This window comes from Pavona decussata, unplaced genomic scaffold (assembly GCF_977016875.1).
Source record: "Pavona decussata unplaced genomic scaffold, jaPavDecu1.1 SCAFFOLD_19, whole genome shotgun sequence".
NCBI lineage: Eukaryota > Metazoa > Cnidaria > Anthozoa > Scleractinia > Agariciidae > Pavona > Pavona decussata.
Genome location: NW_028145442.1, coordinates 1,445,199 through 1,460,637, shown reverse-complemented (window position 1 = coordinate 1,460,637; position 15,439 = coordinate 1,445,199). Strand labels below are relative to the sequence as shown.

Genomic DNA, 15,439 nt, shown 5'->3' with positions numbered 1-15,439 from the left:
GTCTCAACAAACATGGTGTCATTCGTTTTTCGAAATCCTGCCGGAATTTTTAAAAATTCAAGAAAATTTGTTCTGGCTGTCGGCGGTCTCAAAGACACGAAAAGCTGAAAGCAAAATTGGCTAGTCTGAAAGCTTGTTTCGCGTACGAACAAAGAAATTTTTATTCAAACTCTGTAATCATAAATAGATTGAGGAGGCCTCAAGTAAATACTTTGCAGGAAAAATTTCAGTTCTAACCACGGTCTGAAAAGGAAGTTTTCAATATTTAGAACGAATTTGTATTTCACGCTACGCGAAATACAAATTTATCCTGGAAACGCGAGGAAGTATTTTAGCCATGTGGGACAAGCTCATTCTGTCTGTAATTCCAGCTGTAAACAAATGATTTGATATTCTAAAACATAAGTAAAATTTGTCTTGGGTAATTTATCTACGCTTTGTTCGAGCGACGTAAAGTTCGAGAACTTTACAACTTGCAGTAAACAAGTTGCCCGCCGCGATTCTGTTTTCGCTCAGATTAACCAGAAGTTAGAAATGATTGGTTCTCATGTGACATTTGACGTGACAGTGTAGGCCCCAAGGGAGCGAAGCCATTTGGGGGCGTTCGGTAGAATGTCTGGGCTCAGCGGCAGGCGTTTCCTTTCCTTCCTCGCCCGTCCCCCCCCCCCCCCCCCCCGCTCCTACTTTTTTGCTCCTTTTTGCCAAATGCCCTCGCGTGCTTGCCCCGCTTGGCTTGAAGGAAACGGAAACGACTGCTACGCAGGCTAGGGGTGTACCAGGGTTTTTATTGATTAGATAATTATTTTTTTGTAGTAGCAGGGTTCTTAATGATGAATAGACAGCCATCACTCAGTAATTCATCTTGTTTAGACTGGCTTTAAATCTCTCCAAAGGCAGGTACCACATTCAGAGTAAATTGGTCACAGTACCTGGGTCCCAGCTTCTAATAAAATCCCTGTGTGCACTCACTGCCTGTTTAGCTATAGTGGTCAGTGTACATTATGTGTTATAGATCTGGAGGACAACTGTTTGTTTGTAGCTCTACTATTGTGTCAGGGAGTCAGGGTTCTCAGTAGATTTTTGTACAGGTGGCTAATATATTGCAATAGGCGGCTACAAGGCCCGAAGGGCCGAGACCACGGCCCGGAGGGGCGTTTCTAGGGAGGTCCGGGCCCCCCCGGAAAATTTTTACACTTTTAGCCCACAGAGCTGCGATTTCCTGCATTCTGGGAAAGAAATTGTGTATGTAGACCATTGAATTTACTCACCAAAAATGACTTGTTTATTAGCAGAAAATGTGATTATCAGGTATTTTAATAAGATCAGTTTGTATAAACAGGAAATATTTCTGCCATAAACCAACAGATTCTTTGTATTTTAATTCAATCAACGAAAGCAACTTGATTTCATGTGTTGAACAAAATAATTAGATCCTCATTAATAAGGAAAAATATATATATTAATAACATTCAAACTCAGAAATTGGTCTATAACTGTCAAAAATAGATTCATTGTATACACTTACAATTAAAAAAACCAACTATATTTCATGTCATATAATTTATATTAAACAATCACTTCACAAAAATTATATTCAAGTTATTATTTAATTGTAACGTAATTCTATATCATCGTTATCAGCAGCATATTATTCAAATATAATGTGTTGTAATGTGAATTCATTGAACTTTTATAAGAAAGACATGAGCTCTTCTTCCTCACTGTCTAATTCAGAGCCATCAGAATAGATTCCTTCATCGAAGAATCTGTTTGAGTCTGAGGCAAGATTTAGTTGTGTTGTGGCCACGGCAACTTCGTCTGCAACTGTGCTAACTTCCATAAGCTCCTCTTGATCATTCTCTGGCTCCGTCTGTACAGCTGCTTCAGCACCAACACTTGCTGTAGGAACAGTGTGGTTTGCTGCCTCCTTGTTTGCAGTTGGAATGTGTCCAGCTGGAGCCCTGTCTCTTGGAAGCTTCCTCCTCTTCTTTTGAGTCTCCCAAAGCTCCACAGCAGCAGTCATCAGAGACTCGCATTCTGGAGTGCCGACCTCTGGTCCATTAATGGTGATTGCCAAGAGTGTTTGAAGCATCTCTACTGACAACCTGTTCCTCTGTCTTGTCTTCACGCGCTTCAGGGCACTGCATCCACGCTCTGGCCAAGCATTCGATACAGGCATCGAAAGACACACCTCAGCAATGTGAACCAGGGCTGGGAATACTAGGCTGTAGGATGTTTGCAGCTTCATGAGTCGTGTGAGGCACCATTCAGTGGACGTCGTCTCATGGCTCTTCTTGACCTCATCTGGAATGGCAGGTTTCCAACTGGACAAGTCGTACTTGAACTTCTCCCATTCTGCAAAAAGCTGATGCTCTCTGGTGTCACCTGGATAGAAGTGCTTAGCCAAGATCTTCACTTCGCTTGCACCATAACTCTGAAAGCCAGGGGATCCAGGATTTGGAACAGCCAAAGGATCAAATATGCTGAAAGCACTCACTACTGGTAAGGCATCATCAAATCTGCGGTGGATGTTTTCCTTGAGTGATCTGACATATTTAACGAGCAGGTTTGAAAGCTGTTCCTCCATGGCAGGGGTAAGGCTAACTTCTGTCAGGTTCAAGCGTCCCTCTGGAAGAAGGTCCTTCTTGAAATCGAGAATGGGCGACTTGCTTTGCATGTAGATGTAGATGGCTCCAATGAATTTTGCTGTCTTCACTTTGCTGAGGAGACCCCATGCTACAGCATCATCATTTTTGAGCTGTCTCAGCGTTTGGAGAACGGAGAAGTAGTCGTCGAAAAGTGCAGATGTGGCAGCGTGAAAAGAAAGCCATCTTGTTTGGCATGCTTTCTTGAGCTTCTTGCCAACGATTTTCTTGCCCTTGTCTGACAATTGAACTGATTTGACTTGGAGCTGGACTTTCATATACATGGCCATGCGCTTTGGCGAGTTTTCAAACATCTTCCATAATTGTCTCAACCACAGTTCAATGTTCTTTATGTAGTCAATGTCGCTGGAGGTGTCAGTGCAGGCAAGGGCTAGCTTGTGGCACAAACAGTGAAATGTTATCACTTTGCTGTTGACTTCTTTAAGGCGGGTAGCTACTCCGGAACGTTCATCTGTCATGACAGAAGCTCCATCAGAGGCCATTGCGCTCAACTTTTGAAGCTCGAGTCCATACTCATTTAACTGTGTGGTTAAAATGTTAAAGATGGTTTCAGCATTAGCAGATGAAGAATTCTTCAGGATGTCCTCGACAAACAAGAAGTGTGTTTCCACTTTTTCCGTCTTGGAATTGAAAAATTGGATGAAGGTTATTAGCATTTCCATCACCGAGATATCTGTGACTTCGTCACTCAATAGACCATAACAGCCTGCCTCCTTTACATTCTTTAAAAGCCTTTTCGTGAGGGTCGTTCCAATAGCGAGGAAAATGGATCTCACTGTCTCCTCTCCCGAATAGTTGAAGAACTTCATGTTTTCTGGGTTGACAATTTTGAGAAGGCCAATCAAGGAACTAAATTTGCGATTTGCAATCTCCTCCTTAGCAAGCCAATATGCAGCCAGAAAAGCATTTAACAATACTACATCCTTAACCTTCTCCTTCTCCGTTATTTCCTTGTGAAACAGGGAAACATGACTCATCATCTCTGCCTCAATGGCATCCTTGTGTTGCTGAGACGAGGAATGATCTTTGATGGCCGATTTTTTAAAACGCACACTTGGGGTAGAATTGTAAACCTTGGATTTGTTTTTGACATTTTCAGTGTTATGTTTCTTACAAAGAAAACAGAACATTCCCTGTCCTTCTTCATACACAAGCCAAAAAAACCCTGTTGTTTGGCAGAATGCAAGACTTTTGTCTCCCAACCAGCTATGGACGAACCTGTCACGGCTACGACTTGATGTAAAACGAGATACTTCAGTCTCGGAAAGTTTATTGCAGTTGTTTTGTACACAAGCATAATGGTTGTGAAGGTGCAAATCAGAGGCTTCAGAAGTGAAAACCTTTTTCATCTCTTCATGCACTGCATGCCTGGCTTGTTCTTTAAGGACTCCCGTTTCAGTGCCTTGGTTTTCTGAATGAATCAGGCGTACTTCCGAACTTGAAGGGTTTTCTTGGGGAGCATCTTGAGCTGCAGAGCTTTCTGAAGGCTGCACCTCAGATGTACTAGATGATTCTCCTAATCATGCCACAAAAAACATAAACTACTTTTAGACAAGAAATATTTAAAACTTTTTGTAATAAAAATTCAGCGCACAAATGTTCTTTTTCTTAATTGGTTATCATTGAATTACGCTTGTTTACAAGTGAAATTTGATTTATCTTCCCGCCTAATTGAGTTAGCGCACTGACATTTTACTGTCTCCAAATTCTTGTTCACAATAAATTTGGTTTATTTTAAAAGGTGCTTTACATTTGTAAATAGTCTTTTGTGTTTCTTTTTTATTCGTGGCAATACGAATAGAATACGTAGAAATAACGAACAAACATGCACAAGTGCACGTCGCTTGCAAAACGCGATGCGAAGAAAAATTTGCATAAACTTGTCTTTCATTGTGTGACGATAGAATAAACGGCGACAAAAAATTGTTAAAATCTACTTTACAGTTTTATTTAATGAAGGCGTTTGTTAGGGAATAAGAATGTATGGAAATCGATCGTAATACTTTTCAAGAGCTACTTAAATTTGCACGGTTCATGCACTAATCTTTCAACATTATAATCAGAGCTTTATAATTGGATTTATAGCAATAGAAACCGGAGTTACCGCCGCGTGAACTGTCTGAGCTGGCTTCTTTGGTCTTGTTCTTCTTTGTCGTTGGTGTAAAATAGCCGTAGATTGAGTTCTCTCGTTTTGACATTCTTAACTGGAAGAGCTAGCAAACTTGCAGCGAAAAGTTTGCCGCGTGTACGTGTGCAAGTATTGATTACGTAACTTCTTTGACAGCTCTTATCATCGATAGATAAACACTTGACGTGTTACAGTATCTTTTTCGACACGCACATTCAGCCATGATTTCCGTACTTTCAGCGCATATCAGGCATAATGCAAACACACTCCAGATGGCTGGGAAACTGATTCAAGTGTTGTGTAATGAATGAGCGATATTTTTATTCCTTACAGCGCGTACAAGTTCATTTTTTTTTTTTAAGTTCACATGCACAGGGAAATTTCAAAATCTCGCACAGGCGGCTACATTCGTCTCCACAGCCGGCGGAATTCCGCCGGTCGCCGGCTTCTACTGAGAACCCTGGGGAGTTTGTCCAGAGTCCCTTAGTATTTTGCCATTCTATCCCTGTTTGTGCAATCCTGTTAAGTCATGCCCACTCTTTAGTGGCAACACTTCAATAAAATAATTATTATAGTGCCTTGCCAGCTGAGTTTGGCGTTGATACTCATCTGTTTTACTAAGCTTTTCCTTTTTACATTGTTTTGTTTTTAGGCAGAAGATGTTGACTTGAACGCTCATCTCCATGGAAACTGGACATTAGCTAATGCCAAGTCACGACTTCATCAATACCTTCAGCAGAACAGGCTTCCTGCAGATTTTAAATATTCAGCAGGCGGCCCTGACCATAACAGGTAAAAAACTGTCACAATTTAACTAAGTACCTGTAGGCATTTTTTATCATGCTCTTTCAGAATATCTCAGCAAATCCCATGATTTCAGAAATTTAGTTTTTGTTATGTTTATCACTTCAGTACTCTATAATTTGTGGGTGGTACGATGTGGTTCCTCGTGACTTGTAACATTTTTATGCACATTTTTTATGTTGTGACGTCAAAAGGTTGCTGGTTTTCAGTCACAAAATGTTTTTGTTAAATCACTGTGCCCATAGTATATCGCAGGGCTACTAAACAAATATTAACTATTTCAGACTATAAAGAGTTTATTAAATTTTGTAGTTTTTGTTAATAAATAGAAAATGTAAGAAGTAAAGTCAATGGAGTTGTGTGATCACATGCATGAAAAAGTATATTAAACAACTTGTGTTTGCTACTCTTTCACAGACACTTTGTTGCTGAGTTGTCCATCTTCGTGAAGTCTCACAGACGAAGTGAGTACTTACAGGTTTCACAAAATCCACCGTACAGAAAAAGATTGCGGCCTTACATTTTACCGCAATACCTTGTGAACCTAACACAGCCAACAGCATAAGGAAATTCATTGTTGGTGAAATTTGTCCCTGCACTAACAACATCGTGTACTCTAGTTTTAAGTTTTTAAAACTTTTCTGTGCATTTTATTAGCATTTTGAGGGCTTTACACATTTGTTGTATATCTGTATCATTCTTGCCCAGAATAAGTTTGTTGGTCTTACTGTCCTTGACACTGGGACACCCTCCCTTCCCCAAGCAATATTGATAGTGATTGAAGTTCATAGTGGAAATGATGCTTGAAATCAACACAATTTTGCTCTGGAGGAGAGGGGAAGGGGGGGATGTAACATTTTCTGTTAAGTGTCCCAACGTTTTTGGCTAGAATTTTATATTCTCAAAAATTGAAAAAACAATACTTCTAAGCTGGTTTGAATGTGACCCCCATACAACAAAGATTTTAATTTTACATGTTGGTGGATTAATAAAAATGAACTGATGCATGCATTATTGTGCTATATTATACTATAATAGTAATAATATTGTTATTTAGCACTTCTTTCATACATGTACAGTTACACTCAACATCACTGAACTTTTTCCACGCAAAATTAGCTGTTATGTTTTTAGAATTCCCCAACTGAAGGAAAATTACAGAGGAGAATGAAATTTTTTTGACTAATTCTTGTGGTCAGTTTTGTCTGGAAGCATGTTGTAACAAGTTTCTCATTCTCTTAGCCATCAGTGCTCGAGAACATGCTTCCACTAAAAAGCAAGCTGCCCAGAATACTTCTCTAAGTCTTGTCAGACAGTTGTTCCACATGGGAGCACTGGAGGCAGCAGAACCAGGACAGGTTCAACCCAAGAGAAAGAAGGTTGATGAGGTACAGATGTAATAACATGTAAAGAGATGCAATGTTATGTTTTAAACCTGGTAAATAAATGATCAGTTTATTATTTCAGTCCTTGACACAGGCATACATGGATAAAGAAAATCCAAGTTCTCCCAACAGGAGTCAAACCTAATTAATTATTAATTAATTAATTATTATTAGTTTGAATGCTCTACCACTGAGCTACAGCAGACTTGTGGGAGCTAGGCAATAAAACTAGGTTCATGTGATAAATCCTGCATGCTGCTAGGATTGGAATGTCAATGAGTGGCATTTGCGCAATGAAAGGAAATGTGATGTATTATTTTAAGCCTGGTGAACAAATGAGAATGATGTATTATTCAGTAATGACTAAGGCAAACTCGGAAAAAGAAATTCTGAGTGCTCCTATCAGGAGTCGAACCTAAGCCTTCTGATTACTAGTTCGGATGCTCTACCACTGAGCTACAGAAGGCTTGTGGGAGCTTTAAACTAGGTTCATATGATAAAGATCCTGCATACTGCTAGGATTTGAATGTTGATGAGTGGTGTACATGTATATAAAAAGAGATACAATGTTACAGTGTGATTAATATGCCTGCTGAATAAATGATAGGTGTATTTTTCAGTCAGTGACACGGGCATACTCTGAGTGTTCCCAACAGGAGCCAAACTTGTTACATATGTTGTTCTTATTATGTAAAGCTTAAGTGGCGTATTAGAGATAGAGACTGGTGCAAAAGTTCTTTAAAGTGCTACTATGACGAAATTCACACCTTTCTAATCTGAGCCATTTTAAAACATAAACAAGTAGTCTGTACGTGAAGAAGAATGCTGTTTACTATTTTCAAATATCTCCTTTTGTTCCAGAGATGTTCAAGTTTTTAAAAAATGCAAATTAGCCAAGTGATGACGTCACAAACTCAACCAAATTTTGGTCAAATATTATGAAAAAAGATATCTCAGCCAATTTGTATCAGAAATGCTTGATTCTTTGCAGTGATATTGTTCTAAGTACGCTCCATAATATGAGCTTATCAGTTTTGTTACCATGGCAACATACTGGGTACCAGTCCTGATACTTAAGGCTTTGCTGGCCACCTTTGGCGTTCTATTTTGATATTTGCCAATGGTGCCTCATCTGCATGATTCAGCAAGCGTATAAATATTTTATGTCGAGTTCGTGACCTTGTTAAATGTTTTTCAAGCTGAACATCACTAAAATATTGAAATCAGGTTGGAGGGGACTGGAAAAGAGTGAGTTGTCATGAGAACCGAACGTTTTATAGCCGTAGGTGTATTGCCTTTAGAACTATTAGCCTGCCAGGTTTCAATGGTCTCTGCTGTAAATTGACTGAGATAGCTCTATTTATATACTTGATGTTATATTGAGTTGAGAATATGACGTCATCAGTCCTCTCATTTACATATTTTACACATTTTTCAAACGTGAATATCTCCGGAACCACGGCAAACGGCGTTTTTAATCTTTCCTAGAATTCTATGTGATAAACCTTAAAATTCAAGAGGTAAAAATTTTATCATAGTAGCACTTTTCGGAGAACATACAAGGGTAGAGGTCTCGGGCTCAAAATACTGGCCTTCAGACTGAAAAACTTTAGAACTCATTGACCAGTTAATCACAAATCCAATTTTTCCTCTTACTGTGGCTACAGTGTAAACTATGTGATTTTGAACTCACCAGATTGAGCCCTATGATGTAAGAATCAGCCCTGAGATGGAACAACAAGTTGCCAACCTCCTTGAGAGTCTTGAAATTCAACCTGTTCCTCAGGTACAGTTTTTAGAAATAAAATGTATATTATATAATAGCTTTTAATGTGCCCAACTTGTCCAGGACACAAGTAATGTAGCTATCACTCTGGTCACACAAGGGCATTTTGCTCTTCTGTTGTACGAGTTCTTGGATGTCCTGGGCCTGCTTGCACAATGCCAATTGATGATAGTGTTAGATAAGTGGGAGTTTTCTACTACCATTTCCTGAATTTTGGAGGATTTTTTCATGATTCTACAATTGTGGATATGCATATGAGATGATACATGTTATTGATTTAGAAAGCCAGTGAGGCACAGCCATCAAACAACCCGCCAAAAGAGTCATGTTGCAAGAGTGCCATGACCTGCTCATCAGTGTTACATGTAGAACCTCACTGGCTATAATCATCCCATATCCAGCAAATGCAAGCAGAATAATCGTTTTATTAAAAACAGCTATACATTGCTAGCATTGCTATGATTGAAGTAAATGAAGTTGATTTCATTTTACAAGAAATACCAGAAGGTGAGTTAATGGCACTATTTCTTCAAATTCTGGAATCAAAGTATTCAGTGATCAGGAGTGCACAAGAGAACCCTTTGGAATACAACGGAATGTTGTAGAAAATGCCCACTTATCTAAAGTTACTTTTTGCATCCATGCGTACCCAGGACTGTAAGTTCACTACAACTGAAGGGTATTTGGAGTGCTCACTCTCTACTGTTACTTCATAGAGAGAGTCCACTCCTGCAGCTTACAGTACTGGCAATCTTATAACATTGTATTCTTAACTGTCTAAGATTGGATCATTTTCTCCATTCATGAGTTTTAAAGAGAGATAAGACTGCATCTTGGTAGTGGCAAAGTATTTTACGGCATTTCATGCAGTACAGTAACGGCAAAGAAAAGTGAAGGCCAGGTTCAGCAGCTTAATCATCGGAATTCTAAATTGTGATCATCTTACTCCTTCATTTCAAGCTACTCGGTGATCACATCAACATTTCTCCTATCTCAATTCAAAAGTATTTGTAGACATCTCAGTCAGAATAGTGGTGCTTCAGCTTGTTACTTGGCCTCAAGTTCCCACATCTGGCAGGGAATACAGCCTCTTTTCATCTGTTGTTGTACTGTCTATGTCAGAACAGTGTCAGATGTGAATGAATTAGTAGGGCTCTTGCAGCTGATGGTCATTTCAAGGAACTGTGAAAGCCCCAACATTAGTAATCATTTGCTTAGAAAAGTGGAATAACTTATATCATGACCACCAACTGTGAGGGGCCTACTAAAATAAAAATGAAATGTATATTTTTAACGGAGAAAAGGTACACAACTGAACAAAGAGATCTTTTAACAGGCAGCTTGGTGTGCACGCTGGGTCATTTTGTTGAAGTCCTGCTACACAAGAGATTTTAAGTTTGCACAGTCACGAGTTCAAAGTGTAGCTGTCCTTGCAAAGGTGCTGGAACTAGCCAATGCCTCGCTTGAATGTAAAAATTAATCATCTGAATTTCAACAACTTTTTTCACTATCAGTAATTTTTCCATCTGTCATGAATATATCCATTTTTGCTTTGCCTTGTGGTCACTCCCAGTGACTGTGTTCGGAAATTATGTTGGTTTGTGCAAGCAAGATAACTTGTGTAGTTGCAGTTTTACTATACTAATACTACTGTAATCTTGGTATTTTGGCTTACTGTAGGTGTGAGCCAAAACACTGTACATGTACCCACTGTATTAAAGTCCTGTGCTTGCCAACCTGTCTGTTGAGATCTGAGTATTATAAAACTTGCATGATGTGTATCTCAGGGCTTCATGATTTTGGCTGTCAGTAGCCTTTGGATGTACATCATGCAAGTCACATGATAACAAACATGTCTCTGTCTGACACTGTTCTTGCTTTAGACAGAGGATTGTTACAAATGTCTGCTACCTGGGTGTAGTCTTGTCTCTTTGTTATAGCTCATGTGTGAAGGGAATCATCCAAGTCCCTTGCACAGTGGAACAGTGAATTTTGGATGTCAAAGGTATTTCTTATTCAGTTCTAGCATTTAAGACTGAGTAATATGGGCAGCATTTTCTTGAATGTCATGCAACAAATGTTCAAGTTGTGATTGTTTGTTGCCCATATTACCACTTCTGGGTACAACAGATTTTTGAAAAATCTGTTGCACCCAGAGGTTGCTAAAAGCTGAACAGCCTCAGTCTACTTTCTGCAAAATGAAAATTTGTTGTGTTGCATTGCAAATTGCTGGGACAGTGCAGTTGCTTTGATGTCATGTTACTGTGAAAAAAAGTTTGTGTGACCTGTGGTATTTGATTTCTTACAGCATACATATTACACTGGGTACATGATCAGCAAGATTCTGAATAATAGTTGAAAATTACACTGAAGCTAAGGAAACCTCTTGATTAGTAGAGTGTTTCTTTCTGGATATATGAATTTAAAAAGCTTTATATTTTCGCAGACCTATTACTATATATTTCCTGAAGGTTAACAAAAAGCTAATCCTCTTTGAAACGAAAATCATAATAGTAGGCAGTGGCCAACATTGATCATGGCAATTCTCTGCCAACTGACAGTGTTCACTGTTAGTTTAGTAAATCGTTGTTTATAGATCTATGACATTGTAGATAGTCACCTGTTCGTTTCCTGATGTTAAGATGACATTCTTTGTCTCATCAAGTCCTTGACCTCCAGCTCTTGCATGTCCCAACTTTTACTGGCCCAACCAGGAAGTAATTGCATATTACATAATGACTATGAAGGGTAGTTTTTAAATATATAAATTTAAGAATCTGAATGAGGCCAAGGAGAAATCACTGGTCAGGTAACAATAACTCTCTGGTAAGTTGCTAAATAAATTATTGCACGTTAGGTAGCTTATTTTGTAGACATTATCTGACCATACCTCAGTGAGATCAACAATCACATCTGTATCCTCCTCCTTGTAAGTGGAGGGTGCTAAAGAACCAGTTCCTAAGCTCTCTGTTTGGAAAGAGTAATGGAGTTAGTCCCCTGTGAGTGTTTCAATCTTTCCTTGGGTAGGGGCAGATACACTCAAAAGCCTACAGTAGTTCATGGTGAAGCTAATATAACTTAATGTAACTGCAACAGTTTTTTAGCTTTTGAGCCAAAATAAGCCCTATATACTGAAAATGGGATTGTGACTTAAAATAGAAAGAGATGACAGATGAGGCAGGGTACACCAACAAGGTACTTACAGGACTTCAGCACATTATTATTATTTTGATTATCAAACAGTAAGCAGTAATCATTTGCAAAATAGTTATAGTTAGCGTGAATTAAATTTATAGTCTTAGTCCACTAAAACAACTATGAAATATGTGACTTTGGAAATGTGTTGGGATAATTCTCATTTTGCTGTTTTAGTGGCTATCTATATTGAGATAAATTAAATTTTAATGATATCAATGTTTCGTGTTTGAATAAGTCTCACAGCATGTAAATTATGTTACTGAGACATTTCTTTTGTGTGTCGCCCATATCATTTTAGCCTCAAGATCCAAGCCAGGTTGTTTCTCTTGTCCTCCCACCTGGAATGGCCAAATTTGAAGAGGAACATCCTGAGCCAGGCTCTGGAGTAGTGGAGTGGACTCCACCAAATATGAACTGGAATCCTTGGATTAATCAGCCTATGATAATTGAGGGAGCTGAGGAATATCAGGTGGGACTATCTAAAGTTATAAGCATCATAGTCTATATCAAGGACAACTTTGATGCAAATACTCCATGCTATCTGTTATTTCACCATTTTATGTTCATGTTATTGAACGTGTTGGTCAAACTTGATCTCTAAATATGCTTTCAACATTAAATATATGTTCTTGCTGTTAATATAAAATCACAGTTATGTCCCTAGAGTGTACAGTAGAATGGCTTGTCAGGTCATTCGGGGCAGTTCATAGTTTATGCTACCTCACTTTACTCAGGCATTGCATGCAAGTGAATCAGGGGATTCATCTTTCCCTCTTATTCAGTTATAGTCAGAGAGCAAGCATATTTTGTGGGAGTGGGGTTGGGCAACAAAACACGCAGGGTAACTCCTTATACATACCAGAGAGCAATTTAAATCTCACTCCACTTATGTGGAAAGAGAATTTGAGCAGGAATGGTGTTGTGTTAATGGACTACTTGAGCTCAAAACAATTGTTTTTGTATGTTTCAGGAACCTCTGCTGACAAGTCAGGATTATCTGAATGAGTACAGAGAAAAACATCAAAATAATGATGCATACAAGCACATGTTGGAGCAGCGCAGTCAGCTGCCAGTATTTCAGTACAAGTCAGCACTGGTTGAAGCTGTCAAAAGGAGCAGGGTTATTGTTGTGAAGGGTGCTACGGGCTGTGGGAAAACAACCCAGGTTTGTTTGGAATAGTTACTGGTTCTAAATTAAAGACACATCTTCAGTTAAGTTATGTGGATGCCAAACAAAGCAAGCTGCCACCATACAAAATATGCAAATACAAAATTCACAGAAAAAAGGTTACATGCACCCAAAAAGGGAAAGTGGTCTGAAGCCTAAAAAGAAACTTCAAGGCTCAGAATATTAGGATTCCTTGTTGCACCAAATTACAGCTAATACAGCACAAGGTGGCTAAGGAAAAGTAACACACAAAAAAATGATTTTCAGTTAAGAATAAAATTATGACTAGTCACTTGCTGCATTTTGAAGTAATAGTATCTCAAATAATTGAAGCTAAATTACATTTTAACCATTCCCTTCATATCTGTTCACAAAACAAAAATTGCAATTCTCATTTGGAAGGGAAACAAAGAAATCATGAAACCCAATGTTTAGTGTCGCTCTATGGAAGCAAATTTCACGCGCTTCAAGACACAGAGTGCAAATTCTGATCAGAGATTTGGAACCTGTGTGAAAAGTTACTCTGTGACTCCTTGCATGGTTTCTCAACCAAAGTTGTAGTACATTCTCAGAAGAAAGGTCATTTTGTAGGCTTTTTAGCAATAACAACCATACTACCATAATTGTTTTCACAAATATATTTTTCAACTTATTTTTTAACAAAGTCCTGAAGAGAGATTGAGCTGTTTGTTTCATTGTCATTGGAGTACTTTGATCCTCGGTAGTATGCAGTGTTGATGCACTGAGTGCTATCCACACACCTTAATAGTGGATCTCACAGATCATGTCCAAAATGAAGGAAGTCTTTCTTCATCATTTGTGTAGGCTTCAACAGGGTCATCGTGATGTTATTTTGTCTCTGTAATTACCCTTATACCTTCAATGGGCTTCCATGCGTTTTTGAGTTCTTTGTTATGCCATTAGGCTTCTTAAGTGCCCCTAGGACTTTCTAGCAGCATGTTCAAGCGCAGTGCTCTTTGGTTTCTATATTGCTCCTGGTACATTCTAGCTATCTTGTGCAGCTGTCAACTTTGGTTCACTGTGATCCCATTTGGTTGCTGTTATACCCCTGATACCTTTCAACTGTCTTATACGGCTGCATGAATTCTCTGTGATGCCATTTGGGTTCTGCAATGCCCCAAGGACTTTCAGTAGGCTATCCGAGTCCTCTGTAGTGCCCTTTGGTCTCTGTAATGCCCCTTGTACATTCAGTTGTCTTCTCTAGCTGTTTGAGTTCACTATGGTGTCATTTGGATTCTGTTATACCCTCGCTACTTTTTAACAGGTCTATAATGCTCTAATTGACTGTTTTTACAGGTTCCCCAGTACATTTTGGATGATTATCTTGAGACAGGTCATGGTTCTGAGTGCTGCATCACAGTTACACAGGTCAGTTGTGATGTTTCATACATGAATCTTGTTGAGTAAGTGGAGGTTTGGTTTTAGGCTACTTTGTGATTAATGTTTTTAATGTGTTTCTTATAAACAGCCTAGACGTATCAGTGCTGTGAGTGTAGCAGAACGAGTAGCAAGTGAAAGAGCTGAGATACTTGGCAACAGTGTTGGTTACTCAGTAAGGTTTGATACTGTTCTACCAAGAAGTCATGCCTCCATGTTGTTCTGCACAGTAGGTAAGCTTGCTCTTGATTGCTTAAAATCAACCTTCAGACATATTACAGTACCCATAACCAAGTACCCCCATTTATAGGAGAATTAATTTGTAATTGTCATGATTGTTTTTAATGGGATATCTACCCTCCAACTGCATCTCACTATAGTATTTCTGCTGTAAAAGGATCTCTAAAAAGACTGTGTGTTTGTTTGAGAGTTGTCTGTGTAACTATCTATAAAATAGCGTTTTACAGACTGAAATTAGAATAAGTGAAGGTTGGTAGTCTTATATGGTAAATAGAAATTGTTTTTTGTTTTGTTCATACAAACCCATCTCCTTTGGTTAAGATGTTCTAAGTGATATATGTGTATCCTGCCACTTCAAACATTGACAACATTTGCACCAATCATCTACTTCAGTGTAATCATTTTATTTTGCCCTTCAGGTGTTCTTCTCAGGAAGCTTGAAAATGGTCTTCATGGCATTTCTCATGTTGTGGTGGATGAAATTCACGAACGGGATATAAATGTATGGTTTTGCACATCCTTTTTATTGGATTTCATAAGATAATATTCTTTTAACATGCTTCTCCTATACACCGAACAACTATAACACCAGGTTCTGCAGAGGTTTCAATAAGTTTTTAAGCAGACGGCAAAAACTGCAAAGTAGGCGGCTAATGGAAGTTCGAT

The 15,439-nt window shown here is 38.7% G+C and overlaps 2 protein-coding genes across 3 annotated transcripts in view; one reads left to right on the top strand and one right to left on the bottom strand.

Moving 5' to 3' along the window:
- Positions 1–15,439, top strand: part of LOC146486964 (ATP-dependent RNA helicase A-like) — a 33,275-nt gene that overhangs the window by 4,657 nt on the left and 13,179 nt on the right. For both annotated transcript variants that reach the window (XM_085091103.1, XM_085091111.1), the window contains exons 5-13: positions 5,447–5,586; positions 6,016–6,062; positions 6,841–6,986; positions 8,680–8,769; positions 12,266–12,436; positions 12,938–13,132; positions 14,453–14,524; positions 14,625–14,766; positions 15,193–15,275. In XM_085091103.1, coding sequence (XP_084947229.1) covers positions 5,447–5,586; positions 6,016–6,062; positions 6,841–6,986; positions 8,680–8,769; positions 12,266–12,436; positions 12,938–13,132; positions 14,453–14,524; positions 14,625–14,766; positions 15,193–15,275 — 1,086 coding nt within the window. The remainder of the gene's footprint in view (positions 1–5,446; positions 5,587–6,015; positions 6,063–6,840; positions 6,987–8,679; positions 8,770–12,265; positions 12,437–12,937; positions 13,133–14,452; positions 14,525–14,624; positions 14,767–15,192; positions 15,276–15,439) is intronic.
- LOC146486965 (zinc finger protein 862-like) lies at positions 1,589–5,252 on the bottom strand. Its single transcript, XM_085089471.1, has 3 exons — positions 4,707–5,252; positions 4,484–4,509; positions 1,589–4,182 (listed from the first exon to the last, which is right to left on the bottom strand). The coding sequence occupies exons 1-3, from the start codon at positions 4,862–4,864 to the stop codon at positions 1,691–1,693; spliced, it is 2,676 nt and encodes an 891-aa protein (XP_084945597.1). The 5' UTR covers positions 4,865–5,252; the 3' UTR covers positions 1,589–1,690.